This window comes from Rhinatrema bivittatum, chromosome 2 (assembly GCF_901001135.1).
Source record: "Rhinatrema bivittatum chromosome 2, aRhiBiv1.1, whole genome shotgun sequence".
NCBI lineage: Eukaryota > Metazoa > Chordata > Amphibia > Gymnophiona > Rhinatrematidae > Rhinatrema > Rhinatrema bivittatum.
In genome coordinates, this window is record NC_042616.1 from 455,398,190 (window position 1) to 455,419,322 (window position 21,133).

Here is a 21,133-nt window from a genome sequence, read left to right on the forward strand (position 1 = left end):
AACCAAAAAAACGATTTTTCACGATAAATTGGGGGAATTTCTATTGTATCGCACTTTTTACCGATTAATGACGATTTAAACCTTATCGGGACGATAATCTAAATCGTTGAAAAACGATTCACATCCCTATTAAGGGCATACCGCATTGCCTGAAGCTCCAGGAAGTTGACCTGACAAATCGCTTCTGTTTTTGTCCAAGTCCCTTGGATCTGAAGGCCTTCGTCATGGGCTCCCCAATCTAGTTTGGAGGTGTCCGTGGTTAAGGTCACCTGAGGAGCTATTTGCTGGAAGGGTAGACCTGTTTGTAAGTTGGCCTTGTGCGTCCACCAAGTAAGGGACAAACGAAGTTGACTGGTTATGTGGATAAGGTATGTAAGCGGCCGAGTGACTTGATGCCACTGAGATTTTAAAGTCCATTGTGTCAGTCTCATGGCTAAGCATGCCATTGGGATGACATGGACTGTTGATGCCATGTGGCCTAGCAACTTGAGAAGTTGGCGAGCCGAGGCTGTTTTTCGAGTGCGGATAGAGCTGGCGAAGCTGGACAGCGTTGTTGCACAGTCGTCGGGTAAGAACCCTTTGGCTACTGTGGTGTCTAGGTCTGCTCCTATAAAGGAGAGATGGTGAGACGGTGTCAAGTGGGATTTCGGGTAGTTGATCAGAAATCCCAGTGAGTGCAGGAGCCGTATAGTGAGATCGAGGGAGTCGAGGGCCCCTTTGCCTGGGCTGGATTTTTATGAGCTAATCATCCAGATATGGAAAGATGTGTACGCCCTTGCGGCATAAATGTGCAGCCACTACTCCCAGGCATTTCGTGAACACTCAGGGTGCCGAGGCAAGGCCGAATGGCAGTACTCTGTATTGATAATGCCTGTGACCCACCACGAATCGCAGGTACTTGCGATGAGGAGGGAAGATTGCAATATGGGAATATGCATACCGAAGGTCCAGAGAGCAGAGCCAATCCCTTTGATGTAGGAGAGGTAGCATGGTGCCCAGGGACACCATCCTGAACCGTTCCTTGCAAAGAAACTTGTTTAAGGCACGGAGGTCTAGAATAGGCTGGAGGCCACTGGTCTTTTCTGGAATTAGGAAATACCTGGAGTAGAATCCTTTCCCCTGCTGGGTCAAGGGAACCGGTTGTACGGCCCTGGCATACAGAAGGGTTGAGAGTTCTGGCTTGAGAAGTGTTGTGTGATCATCCCGGCTCCACGCTAGACTGGGTGGGGAGTCGGGGGTATAGTTAAAAAATGTAGATGGTAGCCATGGGTTATGATGGACATTACCCACTGGTCCGTGGTAACTGGGTGCCAATCGGTTGCAAAGTGGCAAAGGCGGCCTCCCACTGGGATCAAGGGGAGATGGCTGCTGCTCTCTGGAAAGGAGTCAAAATCCAGTCGCAGGACCTGCTTGTGGAGCTGGCTGTGCTCTAGGTTTCCTCGCTTGGCATGCATGTCCTCTCTGAGGGGCTCGAGCTGGTCGAGCACAGGACACGGGAAGATAATACCTACGTGGTCTATAAAATTGTTTCCTGGTGTCCCTGCACAGAGCCCTGCAGGCTACGGAGGGTGTCTCTGAGGTGACAGTTTAAAGTTGATGCAGGGTCTCATGATGGCCCTTTAACTGGGCCGCTGCGTCTTGGATCTTATCCCCAAATAGGTTTTCTACTGTACAGGGGAGATCTGCATGTTTGTCCAGCGCCTCCGGTCGTAAGTCTGAGGCCTTGAGCCAGGCCCAATGCCTAGCACTAATGCCCATTGCTGAGATTCTGGGTGCCATCTCAGAGTTGTAAGCAGCTCTGACCTCGTGTTTACCTGCTTCCAATCCTTTTTGTAGGATGGAGGTCAAGGTCTCTTGCTGTTTTTATGGCAAGGTCTCTGCAAATTCATGGACTTGTTTCCAAAGATTTCTGTTATATTGGGTCATGTATAACTGATATGCTGCTATTCGCGCTATTAACATGGACCCTTGAAAGACTCTACATCCTAATGCATCTAATGCCTTCTGTTCCTTACCAGGAGGAGCAGAGGAGTGTGGACGGGATCTTTTAGCCTTCTTTTGGGCTGATTCCACCAATACAGAATGGTGGGGCAGCTGGCTCTTTTGAAAGCCCGGGTCTTGTTGAACCAGGTACATAGCATCTGTCTTTCTGTTGACTGGAGGTACACTACCTGGATGGTCCCACAAGCAGTGCAAGAGGTCAAGCAGTACTTCATGTACTGGTATCGTCATTACCTCTTTTGGAGCATCTACAAATTGTAAGACCTCCAGCATCTTGTGCGAGCGTCTTCCTCTGTCATCAATGGAAATGGGATAGTTTCAGACATCTCCTTGACAAAGCTGGCAAAGGAAAGGTCTTCAGCAGGAGATTGATGCCTTTCTTCCAGGGGTGAAGGATCTGAGAGCAATTCCTTGGATGAGGAATGGTCCGAGGATGCATTCTCCCATGGATCATAGAGAGTTTCTTCCTCACCTGCTGGTAATTCTGAGGGAGGAAGGATACCAGAGCCTAGAGGGCGAGAAGGCATCGATGGATGTAGCACCGGCATCGAAGGAGTCTGTGCCGGCCTCGAAGGCACCGAAGCGGATGAGGTACGCTTAGGCACTGAGAGCCCCGATGGCCCTGGAACGGGCTCCAGCATCGGTGGATCCCATGCCGGGATTGAGTCGGAAGTCCCTTCTTCCTCCGAGGAATCGGGACCTGCGGAGGCCTCGATGGTCGACTTGGTGCCAGCGTGTCTAATGGCACGGGTTGAGTTGGTAGGGCACCGATGAGGGTGTATAGGCGCTCAAGGAGTGGTGGGAAAATAGAGGGTGCCAGTTCCAGTGCTGGTGGTGACTTAAAGCCCCCCAAAGGTCATTGAGCACTGCCTCTTGGACCAGTTTGTCCAATTCCTCCCTAAAGGCTGGAATTGATAGCGCTGCGCCTGGAGGAGGAGGCAGGCTAGGCGTTACTGGACGCTCCACAGCAATCTGTGGAGGCTCAGTAACTGGCACAGATATTGGTGGGGAACACCTCGGGGTCCCGGGTCCAGAGGAGTATGGGGGCTCCTCTCCCAGGGCCCTCTTCGCAGGCGGCTCGGTGGGAATCGATGCCGCTGCGGTATCAGTGCCGGCACCGGGCGGGGATGCATGTCTGTGCCAGTGACGATGTTTCCCTCAGTGCTCGGTCCGGTCCTTCACCAGCACCGAGGACGATGACGCCGAAGCCTTTGAGGGTGTCTGTGACGGACGGTCACCCGCTCCGCGATGTTCCTGGCGAGGCATCTCCGAGGTCGATGGACCCTTTCCGATCGGAGCTACTTGAGTTGGAGTCGATGAAGCAGAGCGTTTTGACGCAAAACAAATGCTCCATCTTATCCTGTCGAGCGCGCCAGCCTTTGGGGGTCATTTGTGCACAATTGGGGCATCGATGGTTGTCGTGCAAGGGGCCTAAGCACAAAACGCAAACATTATGTGGGTCAGTTATGGACATGGTCCTCGAACACTCGGGGCGTTTCTTAAACCTGGTCGCCATGCCAAAAAATGGTGGGGGCGCAGTCAGTGACCGGGCACCGAGGTGGTAAGCCGCCGGGAACAGACTGCAAAGTACGGGAAAAACACTTGCAGAGCGCTGGAGGGAACGGAGCTCGATGGGGGATCCCGGTGAGGGATTTTTTAAGAAGTTAAACTTCAAATATTTTTGTGAGGAAAGTTGTGAGAAATTTCTCACAGAGCTCCTAAACCGCAAGGCAACTGCTGTGCAGAGAAAAAGAGACTGAAGGTGGACCCCTGGTGGCCACAGGGTTAGTGGTATGCTGGGCATGCTCAGTGTGCCAGTCAAAGTTCTAGAAACTTTGACAAAAGTATTCCATGACAGGGCTCCATCTGATGATGTCACCCATATGTGAGAACTACCATCCTGCTTGTCCTGAGAGAAAAATAAATATGCCTAATTAGTTGTATTTTATGGCATGATTTGTGGGGTTTTTTTCCATTGTATTATTTCAACCTAATAAGGCTTCAAATACTCTATGTCCCATCCAGCCACTGCTGATAAAAACACTGTACAAATAAAATCATCCTCACCTTTGACAGTTTTTATAGCCAGTGGTACAACTTATAGACATTTCTGTTGCTGGGGGGGGGAGAAGGAAGGGGCGGAAAACATAAAAATCACCAGGAATTCACTTAGACCTTTCCCCTTGTGTGTCCTTATCATAGTGCTCTACCATTTAAAAGCAATTTCCAATGAATAAAACCTAACACTAAATGTAAACAGAGCACAAATGGACAGCAAACAGATGGTTGTTATGGCAGCAGGGGAAATACCATTAGAGAGTATAGCTCTCTGCACATGGGCTCTTTGTAAAGAAGCAAGAGAGTTTCTGTTCCTCTGGGCTTTTCAGACTCTCACCAGTGTAATGGAAAGAACTTTGCATTTTGCCAGAAGTTTCAAACAAAGCTGTATACTGCGTAGTATTGCAAAAATACACAAAGCAAGACCAGCGTCTCACCCAGAATAAAAAAAACTTTACTATAAATTCATATTTACAGCGATTCCCTTTATGATTTCTCACAAGCAACCATACTAGCAAGAGAATAAGAAATCAATTCATACTGACCAGATCACATTGGTCCATATTGCGGTATCTCAAAACATCACAGATGCTGCATAAAACAGTCAGATATAAAAGAGACGGATCGTGTATACCAAAAAATAGACAAATTCATCCTACAAACTAGCAGGCCAATACAGTACAGTGCGCTCTGGTGGAGCGCACCGCTAACCCGCATTTGGACGCGCGTTTTTGACGCACTAGCTTTACCCCTTATTCAGTAAGGGGTAATCGCGCGTCCAACCCCCTCCCCCCACCCCCCCGAAACTAATAGCGCCCGCAACATGCAAATGCATGTTGATGGCCCTATTAGTTATTCCCGCGCGATACATAAAGTAAAATGTGCAGCCAAGCTGCACATTTTACTTTCAGAAATTAACGCCTGCCCAAAGGCTGGGTGCTTTTCTATGCACCCTTCAACTTAATTTCATGGTGATATTAAGTCGGAGGCCCCAAAAGTAAAAAAAAGTAAAAATTAAAAAAAAAATTAAAATTAAAAATCGGCCCGCAGCTCGGAAGATGAACGCTCAATTATGCCGGCGTCCGTTTTCCGAACCCGTGGCTTTCAGCGGGTTTGAGAACCGACGTGGGCAAAATTGAGATTTGGCTGTCAAACCCGCTGACAGCTGCCGCTCTGTCAAAAAGGAGGCGCTAGGGACGCGCTAGTGTCCCTAGCGCCTCCTTTTACCGCGGGCCCTAATTTGCATAGGCCACCCTCCTGAATCGCGCGCCCAGGAGAGCAGCCTGTGCGCTCGCCAGCTCTCCTGCGCGTTTTTCTGAATCGGCCTGTAGTTGGGGATAAGCCAAGGAAGCTGAGAGGAAACACAATCAGGCTGATCCAATAAATGTGTTGAGCGCCTACTATCTCTATCACGTGCCCAGTCACCTCTTCTGGTGAAAGATATCTTGTGTGTGTATTGGATGTACAAATTTTTTTCTTTTTTTATAAAGACTTTTTTTTTTTTCAAATAAAACACTGCTTTATTTGGTTCCTCCTACTTAGTATCACTGCAATACTATTAGGAGGAATCACAGAAAAAAGGATTTTTCTTTTTTTTCAATGCACCCTTGAATGTGGCATACTTTTATGCCAGCCCTGGGCTGGCGTAAAATTTGTTACATTGCAAGAGCACATTGGCCAAAGGAAAGAAATTTTTTTGGATTGCGGGGATTAGCCAATAGCCTCATCTACATGAATTTCCATGTGAGGAGTGCTTTTAGCTAAGCGGTGATTTGGACGCACATCCAACTGCGTGTTAAGTAATGTGCAGCGGCTAGCGCATAGTACTGGATCGGCCTGAATATTGGGCCATGAATGCTGAATATTCAGCATTTGTGTAAGGGGAGCCCCTGAAACATTTTTCTTCTTTGCAATCTGTGGATATGATTTCTCTCTAGATTTTGCAGTGCTGTGTGCTCTGTGGTTTGTATGTGTTTCTTCATCTGGTGGTATGCATATTCAAGGAGCAAATCTTATCAACCAATATGGTCCTATTTCAGGTGAGATAATTTGTAATATTTCATATGGTTGATGTATTCTCATAAATGAAAACCGTGACATTTTGCAAAAAAGCACAGAATTTATAGATGAGATTTGAGGGGAAAGATGAATGCAGCTTCTGCACAATCCCCTTCTGTCTTTCCAGCACTTGCATTAAATATGATACAGAAATGTGTTCACAAATGTGCTCACACATTTCTGGGTACTTTTCAGTGGTATTTTAGTAACAGTGCCTATTACAGCCCAAACAGTGGGACACAGCAAATTAAGCCAGAATTCCACAACAGGCACGAAGATGCCTGGTTTTCAAACAATGGATGATGGATCTTTGAAAGAGATAATTTTTTTTTTTAACATTTATATTTTTCACCATAATTACGATAAAAAGAAAGGAAATTGCTATGTTATGGATGTTTAATGGATTTTTCCATGGATAGATAGCTTGAGTAACATATAATTAAATAAAATTGATTAAGATTTCACTATAAAAAGAGGGACTTTGGAAGTATTTATGTGTTTTTATATACCAAAGTTTGGAGCAAGCCTTCACTCCAGTTTACAGATAAAACTTATTACAGTAGACGTATAACAGATAGTTTTACATTGTTAACAAATCAAGATTGTTATCGTTTAACTTTACTGGCAGAAAATGGGCAAGAGTAATAGAATATTTAACTATAACAAGGTTATAAATATAACATCTTTTAACTAATATAACATCTTTTAACAAATATCCTTTAGCTTTGCTAACAGTGCTATGGTCAAAATTAATATAGCTTTTAACATTGATGACTTATTCTATTCAGTGTTTTAAGTGCAAAATGTTTCTTAGATTATTTCGATCTGGTGTATCTCTGAGAAGGGGTGTCAGTACATGCGTAAAAAAGGGGTGGTTTGAGGGGAGGTCTGAGGGGTGGGCTTTCTGGATCAGAAGCATGAGGAGTTTACGTGGTGGATGCTAACCAATGCCATCCTTGTAGGCTTGCTGAAATAGCCATGTTTTAAGATGTTTTTTGAAGAGCTTTGTGTCATTTTGCAACCTTAGGTATTCTGGAAGTGAGTTCCAAAGGCGAGGGCCGGCTATTGATTGTGCTCTTTCTCTGACTGTTGTAAGGTTAGCAGTTATGACTGATGGGATGGTAAGCAGGGCTTTGTTAGCAGATCTTGTGTTACGCTGAGGTTTGTGTATTTGGAATATGGTATTTACGTATTAGTTTTCGTTGTTATTGATGGATTTGTGTATGATGGATAACATTTTATACTCTATGCGTAATTACAGCATTTGCCCAATATAATCATTTTCTTTTATTAATAATCACAGGTTCACATTATTGGTTATGATTTGTTACCACCATATGAGTACTCCACAAACTGCTTTCAGCTGATATACTCTTTTTTTAAGATATTAGCTATTATCCTCCAATGCAGAGAGGTTCACAGGCTTTAACTAGTGTTTTCTTAGTGCTGGAACTTAATTCCTAGTCCAAGGGTAAGTAAAGATTCCAGGGCTACTCCTGGGGGAATTCTGCGCCACTGCAGAGAGCAGAATTTGCGCAGAATTCCCCCCTGTGCAGAATTGCCAAATTCTGCGCAGAAAATAGCAGAGGAGACCCTGGCATGCCGTGAACGGAGCGCATCCCGTGGCACACGAGACACACTCTGTTTGCGGCGAAGATGAAGGCCCGGTGCACCGTTCGTGGCGAAAAGGGAAGGTCCCCGTGTGCTGCAAACGATGCGCCGGACCTTCATCTTCGCCGCGGAGTGCATCCCGCAGCTCACGGGGGCCTTCCCTTTTTGCTGCGAATGACGCGCCAGGCCTTCATCTTCGCTGCGAATGGAGTGCATCCTGCGGCATGCTGGTGAGAGAGAATGTGTGTCAGAGAGTGGAGGGGAGGGTGAGAGAGAGCAGGAGGGTATGAGAGAGAGCATGGGGGGGATGCCGGTGAGAATGTGTGTGTGAGAGAGGGGAGGGTGACGAGGGTGAGAGAGAGCAGGAGGGTGTGAGAGACCATGAGAGGTAAGAGAGGGTGGGTGGGGGGGTGCTTGAGTGTGGGTTTCAGAGAGAGGGAGCCTATATGAGGGGAGGGGGATGCTGATGAGAGAGAATGTGTGTGTGAGAAAGGAGAGAGAGTGGGGGGGGGGGAGGGTGAGAGAGCTTGGTTGTTAAGAGGGGGAGTGGGGGGGATGCTTGAGTGTGGGTTTCAGAGAGGGAGCCTATATGAGGGGTTTGGGGGAGGGGAGGGTGACAGAGGAGGAGGGTGAGAGGAAGAGCATGGGAGGTAAGAAAGGGGGGCTGAGGGATGCTTGAGTGTGGGTTTCAGAGAGAGGAAGCCTATATGAGGAGTTTGTGAAGGAGTGTGTATGTGTGTGTGAGAGATTGGGAGCTCATCTATATGAAAAAGGGATTGTGAGTATGTGAGGGTGCTAGTCTGTGTGAAGGGATTGTGTATGTGAGAGACACAGCCTGTGTGAAGGGCTGCATGAGAGACACAGGTAGCCTGTGTGAGGATGTATATGTGAAAGAGAAAGGGAGCTTGTGTGGGTGTGTATGCAAGAGAGAGGGCCCTGTATGAGGGTGTGTGGAAGGGACACTTACAATGAATTTCTAGGGAAATTCTGCTTAAAATATTTAAAATTCTGCAACTTTAAGTTAATAACTTTTTCTGTAATAATTTAAAATGTAATTACTTAAAGACTGTCATGTAAATTGTGTGATTTTAACCAATATAAAGTTTGCAGAATTTTCAGTTTTTGTGCACAGAATTCCCCCAGGAGTACAGGGATCAGTGCCAGGACCTGCAATCAGGATTTTATGCGCAAAAAAAAATATTTTGTACACACACATCATGTTTTCTGCGTTGAAAGCTTTTTTGTGCACATAAATCATTTCCTGCGCATAAAAGTGCTTGTTTTTTTGTGTGCATAAATCACTGACTAAAGTGTTTGGTATACAAATTCCCAGAGTGATCTTTTCTCATATTTTATTTTGTGAAGATTGTATTTTACTTTACTCAAATCGCTACCAGAAAAATGGATTTTAATGTCAAGTTCTTCAGGGAAGCTCGATTCAAAGGTTCAAAGGGCACCTCACAGACAGCCTGCAAGCCCAAATTGAGACTCCACCCCAGCCACACCTTCCATACCGAATGCTTCAAATGCTTTACCCCTTTTAAAAAACGGATGACATCAGGGTGAGAGGACAAATTCCTCCCCTGCACTTTGTCTCTGAGACAGCCTAGGACAGAGACCTGGACCCAAAGAGAGTTATATGCCAAACCCTTGAATAAGCCCAGTTGCAAAAAAGTTAAAATCTGAGGCACAGATGTCAAGAGGGGATCCACGCACAGCTGATCTCACCAGAACTCAAACATCTTTCAGACTCTGACGTAGGCCATCGAAGTGGCAGGTCTTCTAGCCTGGAGCAGGGTAGAAATCACCTGCTCTGAATAGCCTCTCATGTACAATCACCACCTCTCAAAAGCCAAGCTGGAAGACAAAAGTGATATTCCCGATTGAAAAGATGGGACCTTGACACAAGAGTCCCTGCAAATGAGCCAGCTGAAGGGATCCATCCACCAACAGATGCACTAGATCCACGAATCACGGACAGCGTGGCCACTCCAGTGCCACCAGAACTATCGATCCGGGGTTCGCTTCTATGCGCCTGAGAACACATCCTATGAGCGGCCACAGTGGAAACATGTAGAGCAAAATCCCTGTCGGTCACGGGCACACCAGAGCATCCAGCCCTACCAAGCCCCTCTTTGTTTCTGCGATTGAAGAATCTTCTGGCCTTCGCGTTGGCTTCCGTCACCATGACATCCAACTGAGGCATCCCCCACCTGGCACTAATGCGGTTCCACGCTTCCTGGGACAGCTCCCATTCTCCTGGATCCAGTTGCTGATGACTTAAGAAGTCTGCCTGAATGTTATCTATGCCTGCCATGTGGGAAGCCGCTATCTCCTGAAGTTGGTTCTCCGCCCACACAAAGAGCAAATGGGCTTCCTGCGCAACCGCACAGCTCTTGGTGCCTCCTTGGCGGTTGACATATGTGACCATTGTTGCATTGCATCCCAAAAAAGGTTTGGATAAGTTGCATTGCATCCCAAAAAAGTTTGGATAAGTTCTTGGAGGAGAAGTCCATTAATGGCTATTAATCAATTTTACTTAGGGAATAGCCACTGCTATTAATTGCATCAGTAGCATGGGATCTTCTTAGTGTTTGGGTAATTGCCAGGTTCTTGTGGCCTGGTTTTGGCCTCTGTTGGAAACAGGATGCTGGGCTTGATGGACCCTTGGTCTGACCCAGCATGGCAATTTCTTATGTTCTTATGTCAGAGAATATCTTTACCATTCAACCCTGGAAAAGCGGGAGAAATTCCTTGAGGGCCCTGCGCACCCGCTCTCATCTTTAGTTGATTTATAGACCAGGTTCATTCCGCCGCCGACCATCATCCCTGCGCCGAATGACCCAGGCACACTGCACCCCAGCCTGAAAGACTGGCATCTGTGGTCACTACCATCCAATCCAGAATTTCTCCAGATTGGCCCTTGTGAGCCACCATGCCAAGCTGATCCTGGCTTCCTTGAGAAGAGGCAACAAAACTTCTCCAACACTAGATTCCAGCGGGACAGGAGAGTTCTCTGCAGAGGGCGCATATGAGCGAAGGCCCAAGATACCAGCTCCAGGATGGAAACCATGGATCCCAGGACCTGCAAGTAGTCCCAGACTTTTGGAACCGGAAGACAAATCAGGCAACTTGGATGATCTGTCCTGGGTCAGGTACACCTTGCTGGTCTGGGTATCGAATCGCGCTCCCAGATATTCCAATGACTGAGACGGCACCAGGTGACTCTTTGCCATATTGATCACCCAACCTAAGGAACTCAGGACTTGCATCACCCGATGCACCGAACGAGCACACTCCTCCTTCGTCTTGGCGCGGATAAGCCAGTCATCCAGGTACGGATGTACCAACATTTCCTCTAGGACCTGGGGGATAAGCGGACACAGCTCTTCCTTCTTGAAGAAACAAACTACTCGAGGGTCTTCTCCCTATGAGGCTGGCCCAATAATGCTTGATCATCCTTACTCTGATCCGCGTCTGGGAGCTGATCCACATTCGGGTCCCCTTCCGGATCTGCCACTGGGGAGGGAAGATCCATCCCCCTGCGGATCATCCGAATCCACCGGGTCCACATCCACCTGGACAGGTTGGGACCCCTTTGGTTAACCAACGATCTAGAGGAGCCCTCCGGAGCCTCTTCGAGGGACTCCCGGGCTTATACTTGGATTTTCTTTTAAATGACTTCCTAGCCGGGAAGGCATCATCATGCATAAGGAGGACAAACTCCGGAGAAAAACCCAAGGAGGGAAAAGCAGATCCCGGAAGATCATTGTCCAAAGAATCTGCATCCTCCTATTGCCATGGTTCCCGCACAGCGGGAGAAAGGAGGGACAGTCTCCTTCCGTTGGAAAACCCCCCAGGGACCAACTCCTGGAGGCAGCCCCAGCCTCCTCTGGGCAAAAAGAGCTCTTCTTCCTCTTCTCTTTCATGGAAGGCCCCCCCCTCCCCGCGCACAGCTTGTGCAGAGAGAGAGAGAGAGGAAATTCAGGAGGGCTGACCACGTGCCGCAGGCTTTACAAGCCTCTACAAGCGGTGTCTCAGTCATTTCCACTGAGGTTTCTTTATTTTTTTTTATTTTAGACCTGGGAAGCCTGCTGGAGAATTGGGCTGCACTACAAGCCTCCCGAGTTGGCTGTGCTAGCGCCACCGATGTGCGGGAAAGGCAGAGCAGGGCCAGGAAAAAAAACAAAAATGGCACGTGCGCCTCATACTGCCTCAATGCGTTGCAGCACTACCGATTCCCACCCCCGAGCGAAAAGCCTGCTCTCCCGCTGAGAACCACAAGTCTCCCACTCCTCACACTCAGGCCGTTACCTTCATGGCCCGTCCAGCACCAGCACTGCATTGCAGACCGACTACGCCAGTACAGCTGCTGCGGTCAGAAATTAAGTTAGATTCAAGCTCCTTTATTTTTTTTTAAACAATGCAAAACCAGAAAGAAAAACAAAGACTTTTAACAGGATACTTTCCTGAACCGGCAGCCATCACCAGGAGGGACATCAAGACCGGAGATAGTCTCCTGGCTATCTGTGGCTCTGGAAGCAGCAGGCTAACACCATCAGGGGTATCCAACCCCCCCATTCACCCAGCTCAATCCAAGGGTTGGTCCCATAAACAGGACCTAGCGACCATGGGGAGAAGATCCCAGACTCTGAACATCAAATCTGTCAGGACTGCACATATGCACCTCTACCATCTGCTGGCGGCAGAGAAATACTGAAGGGCTGCAGATGAAACTCTCAGTTACGTGGCAGAGCCTCAAAGTTTTGCTGTCTGCCACCATCTGCTGGTAGGGATGCATAACCCGATGGTCTGGACTGATCTGGGTATGTTCAGGAACTTCAGATACCTGAAAGGTTTTAATGATGTACAAAATGTCAAACCTTTTCCATTGGAAAGAAATCAGTAGAACTAGGGTGTCACAAAATGAAACTCCAGGGAGGATGTTGCAGAACTAACGTCTGAAAATATTTCTTCATGGAGAGGGTGGTGGATATCTGGAATGCCCTTCCAGAAGAGAAGGTGAAAACCAAAACAGTGAAAGAATTCAAAAGGGCATGGGATTAAATACTGTAGATCCTTAAAGGCTAAAGGATGGAAATGAAGAAAGGAGTGCATGGGGGTAACTTGCTAGTGCAGCGTTTACTACCCTAAACTAATAAGCCTGATACTTTGATGGAACTCAAACATTACTCTCTGCTTCAATGGCAAGGTGTTATGGGGAACTTGATTCAAACAGCAATCAACGAGGGCCCTGACTTTTACGGTGTGGGAAACTGATAAGCATGGGGTAACCTACACGGCACAGAAGATACTACCATAAGCTTACTGGGCAGACTGGATGGACCATTTGGTCCTTTTCTGCTGTCATTTCTATGTTTCTATGTCTTAGCTTCTTGGATTCCACGGTTTCCTTTATTAACCCTGCTTTCCCCTTCCTGCCTTCCCCTGAACAATAGCTTTATCTTATTCTTGCCAAGCACCTGAAATGACATCAGTTTCTCTGAATGCTGATTACACTGATTGTCTCCCATGGAGTTCCTCAGAACTCTATTCAATTTTTAAAAAGAACAGCGGTGACAGCTACGATGCTAACAGGAAGGAAAGTCTTATAAAATGTCCCTTTAGTATGAAAACATCACAAGAACTGCTGAGGAGAGAAATAGGTGGAAGGGAGAGAGAGACGCAAGAACAGGGTACTCAACTGATTTATGTCAATGCTTCTTTGAAGCCAGCATCCCAATTGGAAAGAATGAAATAAAAAGGTGTTTAAAGAACTATTTTTCTAATAATTATAAAAGCATCAACTGCTTTTTTCAATGGCAGACAAGTTGTAGTTTAATGCCTTTTGATGTCATGAAAGGAAATGAACATTTACATGTTATGTAAAGTAAAAAAAAAAAAAAAATAGGTGACTCCCACCAGGCATAGAGAAGTCACATGCTAGCAACCAGAAGGCCTTATTTTCTTCACAGAGTGCCCATCAGAGGGAAGGTTAAACAAAGTACAAACACCTGAGACATGGTTAGCCATCTTCCCACTGTAAAGTGATCTCTGTCAGATAGGATTAGCACTAATGCATCCTCCATGCAGCAACCCAGAACCCACAGGGGAAAAAAAAATGTACACTGCATATGAAAAAGGAACCTTACCTTGGAGCCACGCTCATTGAAGATAATCTCCACATCAAGGATTTTGCCAAATTGCTAGTGAAAAGAAAACAAAAAGAAATATTTAGTGGTACATGATGTTTTCTTACATAAACAACACATTTCAGATTAGTAGAAAAGACCTCCCTAGTTGAACATATAAGTGGTGAATTGTGGCCAGCTCCCTCTTGCAGAAGTGGCTGCCAACATTCCAGCTAACCTCTGGCCTTCTTCAACCACCATAGCAGGCATATTGCTCCAGTGACTCACAGGGCCAGCTACAGTCTCCGGCTACCGACTTACCAGCGGGACAGGACACACACCTGCTTTAAGTCTTAAAATCCCTCCAGTATGGTTGAATAGTTGATGGGTGGGTTGCATGTATCACTGTGTGTGTCTACCCACACATGCACATTAATAGCCATTGAAATAAACGACATACACAAATGAACTTCCTATTATATATACTGATGATAAAACAGAATTGCTTACTTTTAACAGGTGTTCTCCAGAACAGCAGAATGTCAGTCCTTACACATGGGTGACATCATCCAATGGAGCCTGACACGGAAATGTCAAAGTTTCTACAATTCTGACTGTGCCTCACTGAGCATACCTATGCATGCTATTATGTCACGGATCCATACAGGGTCCCTTCAGTCTTGTATTTTAGCATTACAAATCAAAGAAACCAACTCTATGGGGAGGTGGGCAGGATTTGTGTGGATTGACTTCCTGCTGTCTCATACATGGGGAATCCTTAGATACTTGTTGCCTCCAGTGAAAAAAGAGGAAGAACAAAAGTGCCAATGGACACAATATTTTTGTTGGCAATAATTTATTTTTCCATTTTATACTCAACTTATGAGGGGCAGCCTGGAACAAAAACAAAGGGCCCTAGGAGGGAAAGAAGTTTGGTTCTACACCTCAAATTCTGCAGGACAGTCTGGCTAAACCTATTGTCACGTCCCTCATCCCTGTTCAAACAGTAGTGAGATGTGAATGGATGACAAGAACTCCACATCATAGTTTTGCATATCTCCTGCATGTGACAAATTGTAGGTGAGTCATGGATATTGCCATGGCTTGGATACAGTTAGCTTTGACATAGCCCACCAGATTCAGCCCTGCCTGGGCATAACAGAAAGAGATGCAATTTCTAGCCAATTAGATACAGCCTGTTTGGCAATGGCAATCCCCAAATTGTTTGTGTTAAAAGAAATAAAGAGTTAGGTGGATTTTTTATGGGATTCAGTCTGTTCCAGCTAGAAGGGCAAGGCTCTTTTGAGGTCCAAACTGTACAATGCTTGTTCACCTTGGTGGACTTGTGGCGTAGGAAAAAATGCTGGAAGGATGATAGACTGGTTAAAATAGAATTCTGACATTACCTTAGGCAGAAACTTAGTATGGGTATGTAAGACCACCCTATCATGATAAAATTTAGCATAAAGTGGATAAGTTATTAGAGCTTGGAGCTCACTGACTCTGAGCACCTAAGTGACCACCACCAAAAACACGACCTTCCAGATCAGGTATTCAGATCACAGAAGTTCAGTGACTCAAAGGGAGCTTTTATTAGCTGGGACAGAAACATGCTGAGTCCCAAGACACGGTGGGAGGAAATAAAGCAGGCTCTGCATAAATCGGACAACTAAAGGCTGCACAGAGATGGGCTTACCTTTTACATGATGATGGTAGGCACTAATTGCACTAAGATAAAACCTTACGAAGTTGGTCTTGATAACAGACTCAGATAAACGTAGACGGTAATCAAGCACTTTTTGTACTGAGCAGAGAAAAAATCTAGACCTTTTGCTCACACCACACAGCAAACCTTCTCCACTTAAATTTGTAGGATTTTTAAATGGCATCCTTTCTTGAAGCTAAAAGAACAGGCGATACATCATTTATTTATTTAGTAATTAATTTTAAAGCTTTGTTACACATGCCCTCCAAACGTTTGGGATGAGTGCGAGGCAGCGCCCCTAGTGTCCCCTTGAAAGCATTTTCAGGACTAGGCTAGAAGCCTGGTACACTTTAATTCCATAGACAGGGAAGGTTCTATGGGTGGGACCCTGTGGGGGCAGGGAAGAGTCCAGAGAGCAGGACCCATTTGGGACTGGGTTAAGAGTGCAAGCCCAGCACTGGTTCAGTAGGACCCTATGCCTCCAGGAGGAAGGCAGTTCCTGTAAAGCAGCCTGTCCAAATCAGAAGGGAATGAAGGTACACCGACCTGAAGCAAGGCAGTCTACAACCCTATATATGGAAGTGACTACTACGGAAGGTAAGAAGGCTTTTGAAATAGTGTGTTGCTCAATAAAGTTTTATCTACACCAGAAAGGCTGGAGTCAGTGTAGATTCTGTCTCCAGCCGGGGAAACTCTGCTCAGTCTCCCACAGTGGGGTACATAAAATCATGCATAATAATAAAACAAGACAGGACCTACAAACAAATCAGTAATGATGGTACATACTATAAATAATCATTAGAGGTACAACACATCATCTGGAGCTGGCAGGTAAGAGACAATTGAGCATTAAGTCATCAGATAATTCAAGGGGTTGCAAAGAAATTCTCAACATCCAAGCAATGACCAATAGGGACCTGATGTTGGGATGGCACAACCTGCCCTGATCTTAAGTGATGAGATGGTGAAATCTCTAGTCTCTTAGCTTCCATGATGGATATCTCCTGGAATACTGGGAACCAGATCTGTCTTGGCCAAAAGGATCTATGAGAAACAGCCTTCCTGTCATCTTTGAGCTTCAACAGAGTTTTTGCTAGTGGTGGAATTAGAAGCTACACATTCAGAAGTTCCCTGTCCCAATTCAGGGCAAAGGCGCCCGAGGCTAGTTTGTCACATGCCCTCTTTCTGGAACAGAAGAGTGGGATATTCCCGTTTCAAGGAGACACTAACAGATCCCACCACCAGTGTGCCTCAGTGGTGGAAAATCTGATTTGCTACACACATCCCCTCCCCGAATGAGGACCACTTATGGAGTTCCAAGGACTGATTCAGTAGGTCCATCAGGACATTCTCCATGTCCACAGGTACAAAGCCCTTAATACCATATCCTGAGACATGGTCCAGTCCTACACCTGGATGACCTCCTACACAGGAAATACAGTCCAAATCCCCCTGCTTGTTGATGTGGTACATTGTAACTTGATTGTCCATTTGGACATAACTGTTGAATAACTGATCTCTGAAAACTTTTAAGAGTATACCAGATTGTCTGAATCTGCAGGACATTTATCTGATAGAACTTTTCCTGGGCAGACAACAGGCCTTGGGTGCAGCTCTTCTCTACATGAGCTCCTCAGCTCAGGTTGGATGCATCCATTGTGAAGACAATTTGGATTGGAAAAATTTGGAAGCAGATTTCTCTGACCGTATTGGAATTGTCTTGACAACAGGACAGGGAGTCCCTGAGTGGTTGTGTGACATGGATGCTATCTCATAAATCTTGGGTGGCCTGCAGTCACAGAGACCTTAAGGTCCACTGAGCTCTCATGTGTCGATGTGTCATAGGAACGACATGTACCATTGATGCCATGAAACCCAACAGCCTCAACACATGCCATGCTGATGTCTGCATACTCATTTGTTTTGCTGTGGACATTATGGTGGTAGCCCTTTATTGAAGAAAGAAGGTTCTTGCCTAAGTTGTGACAAGCAGAACTCTGACCAACTCCAATTGAGGTAACAGGTTCAGCTGAGACTTAAGGTAGTCCACAATGAACTCTAGTAACTCCCAACACCAAATAGTCGAATGCATTGATTTCTCAGCTCTTGCATGAGATGCACTTATGCCCAGCTAACTGTCTAAAGGGATACTTTTGCATCCCCACTTTGGCTAGGCATTTTGTAAAGACATGCGGGGCAGACACTAGCCCAAAAGGCAGAATGCAATACTGGAGGTGGCTGTCTCCCACCACAAATCTGAGATATTTCTTGTGTGATGAGGTGCAGGCTGTCTCAGGGGAGAAAACCCGAACCGGATCACCTCAGGGAGAGCCCGGAACAGACCTAGACAGCAGAAGTTGCCGGTGAGTCAGGGAAAGACTACATTTCCCAGGTTTTTAGAGCCTGAGCCGAACCAATGGGAAACAGAGAGGTTTGATTATACAGCTGAGCAGAGCACCCGGGGAAGGCACACACCTGTTCCCATGATTATTGAAGGGGAAGGCATTGGAGATACGTCAGAGCTAGAAGAAAAGCGGTCTTCTCAAAGGAGGGGGACGCCATGGAAGTAGAGATCTCTGCAGGGGAAACTACTAACTCTGACAAGGACACTGAGTAAGTGGGTGATTACTCTTACATTTTGGTGGGTCCTGCTGTCAGGCTGGGTTTGTGTTTTGTTGTGAAGGACTGGGAAGACAGTAACCTGCAGCACAATGGAGGGGAGTTGGGGAGTGTTGTACTACTGCTGAGCAGGGCAGTTTTTGCTGGCTAGAAAGCTAAGCAAGGGTGTTTTTCAACGAACAGAGCTCTGGGACAGCGTCTGGGCTTTATGTACTGTGAAAATAAGTCATTGAGTTACAAGTTTCCTTTGTGCTGACTCGGCTAGGAGCTTGTTTGGACCTCCTGCAGGGGCTTTTAAGCTCGGGGTTGAGCCTTGAGGGTGCTTTGGAGGCCCACTGCATCAGAGGACAGTAACCGGCTGCTGTGTCATGCAGAGGGGAGCCACCTGAGGAAGTCAGAATCTCCGAGCAGCGGCAATAGAGGACTGTTCCCCACTGGCGGTTCGCTACAAATAGTGTCAGAAGTGGGATCCTGGTCTTCGCCTCCGTGGAAGTATCGGTGGACTACAGGGGACGACCAGTTGATGCGCATGGCACTACTTTATTAAGGTTAAGGGTGCACAGGGAAGAGCACAGGAGGATTCGAGTGGGGGGCGTATGACGCTAGGTGGGAGACAGAAGAGAAGGAGAAAGCCCTTTATAAAAGGCGAAATTAAAAAGGGATCGTTTGGTAAGCGGCCAGGCACTCTGGTTTGGGTGAGTGGGGGTCCACCAGGGGTTAAGGGTGTTTGTGTGTCCCACAGCTGCACTTGGGGTCCGTTTCTCTTTTCTCTCCCCAGAGAAAAGGCATCGGAAGAGATGATGAAATGGCTGGTGGCCCAATTGCAAAGGCAACAGGAGAGCATGCAACTCATGGTACGGCAGCTAATGGACCTCCAGCAACAGCAGTAACCCCTAGTACAATTCATGGAAGAACAGAGGAAACTTACGCAGCATTGAGACCGGGGAATGAACCTGAGGCGTTTTTGGTAATGTTTGAGTGGGTGGCTAAGGTAGCAGGCTGGCCTCGAGAACAGTGGACCGCAAGGCTCGCCCCCTGTCTGGTGGGGGAGGCTCAGGTTGCCTACAGGGCTTTGGCTCCAGAGCAGGCCCTCAGCTACGAAGCGGTCAAGGCTGCGGTCCTGGACAGACTGGGAGTAACGCAAGATGCCTACAGGAGGCGATTCCAGGATGTTTGAGTCCCACGGATCGCCCAAGGGCTCTGGCTCAGCATCAACGGGACCCAGCATATCACTGGATAGAGCCAGAGGGCAAGACAGTGACAGAGATACTGGATACTATTCTATTAGAGCAGTATACTGTCTCTTTACCCGCGGACATGAGGAGTTGAGTGGTCAAACAAGGGGCCAGCGGATTGGCGAGAGCGGCCCTTAATTCGGAGAGATTTTTAGAGGCAGAGGTAGCCACCACGGCCTCATTGGCTACACGAGAGATAATGAGACACAAGGGGTCAGGATTGGCTAACCCTAAACACTGGGAAAGGGAAGCTCGCCCTAGGGATAGGCCCCCAGGCCCAAGGAAGGCTCACTATTCTCCACCTGAAGGGGGAGGGGTACAAGGGCAATCCGGTCAGCAGACCCCCTTTAAGTGCTTTGGTTGTAGCGAGACAGGGCACTTCCGTCGGGACTGCCCACATCATACAGCAGCCTATATTCACTCTATAGTGCAGGAAGCAGCGAGGGAGACACCTTCCTCCAACCCCTACCTTTAGAGGGTGAAGGTGAATGGGCACCCATTTCAAGCCCTATTGGATACAGGGACCAATCAGTCGTTAATATCAGCCCAGGCTGCCCAGGTGGTGGGCTTAAACCCCAAGAGGAAAAGGGAGGAAGCAGTCACCGTTAGATGTGTGTACAGGCATGCCCTAAAACACGAAGTGTATGTCGTACAGGTGCAGTGAGGTACACATTGTGACCCAGTGGAGTTGGCGTTGGTTAAGGGGTTGCTGGTGCTGGTGCAGAGGGACCATGAACCGGACCCTCCTTGTTTGTTGATGTAAAACATTGCTACCTGATTGTCCGTGTAGATCATCACACTTTGACCTTGAAGGTGAGGGAGAAAAGCTTGTAGTGCATTGCGAATAGTTCTGAGCTCCAGTAGATTGATCTGAAGATTCTGTTCTTGTGGGGACCTTAGACACTGTGATTGTAGATGGTCTAAATGTGCTCCTCAGCCCTTGAGCGAGGCATCGGTTGTAAGCACTGTGTTGGGTGGCAGATTGTTGAAGGGGGCGCCCTTTGTGAGAGTAGGTTGTTGAGCCACCAGGTGATATCCTTTGACATTTCAGCTGTAAGTGTTACTCTGAACAGTAGTGGTTGGGAGTGTTGATTCCATTGACGTTTTAAGCCCCATTGAAGTCGTCTCATATGCAATCTGGTATTGGGAACAGTGTAAATGGCTGCTGCCATGTGACCCAGTACCGTAAGGATCTGATGAGCTGAAGGACATTGCGTCATTCTGAGGGAACGTAACTGGCGAATCATCTCCAGTTGCCTGTCCTCCGGCAGGAAGGCTCAGCTGCCTCAGCTGTGAGTGGTAACCAATCGAGCTCCTATGAACTGTAGGATTTGTGTTGAGGTTAAGATAGACTTTGGAAGTTGATGACTAATCCCAATTGGTCTAAAGTCTCGGTCAATTGGTGTAGGTGCGTTAAAAGTAGAGAGGGATTAGATGCCACCAGAAGCCAATTGTCGAGGTATGGAAATATCTTCAGTCTCTGCTGCCAGAGGGATGCCATCACCACCGCCATGCATTTTGTGAAAACCCTGGGGGGCCGACGACAGGCCAAAGGGAAGAACAGTATATTGATAATGGTTGTTCTGGAATTGGAATGATAAGTAACGCCATGAGGACGGGTGGATAGGGATGTGCGTGTAAGCATCCTTCAAGTCTATGGAGCATATCCAGTCACTGGGCTGGTAGAGTGGTAGTACTGATTTCAAGGATACCAT

The 21,133-nt window shown here is 47.0% G+C and overlaps 1 protein-coding gene across 16 annotated transcripts in view; it reads right to left on the reverse strand.

Annotated features, from left to right (window-relative positions):
- The window catches only part of RBFOX2 (RNA binding fox-1 homolog 2), a 932,501-nt gene that overhangs the window by 334,274 nt on the left and 577,094 nt on the right, over positions 1-21,133 (reverse strand). For all 16 annotated transcript variants that reach the window (XM_029590392.1, XM_029590393.1, XM_029590386.1 and 13 more), the window contains one exon: positions 13,881-13,934. In XM_029590392.1, coding sequence (XP_029446252.1) covers positions 13,881-13,934 — 54 coding nt within the window. The remainder of the gene's footprint in view (positions 1-13,880; positions 13,935-21,133) is intronic.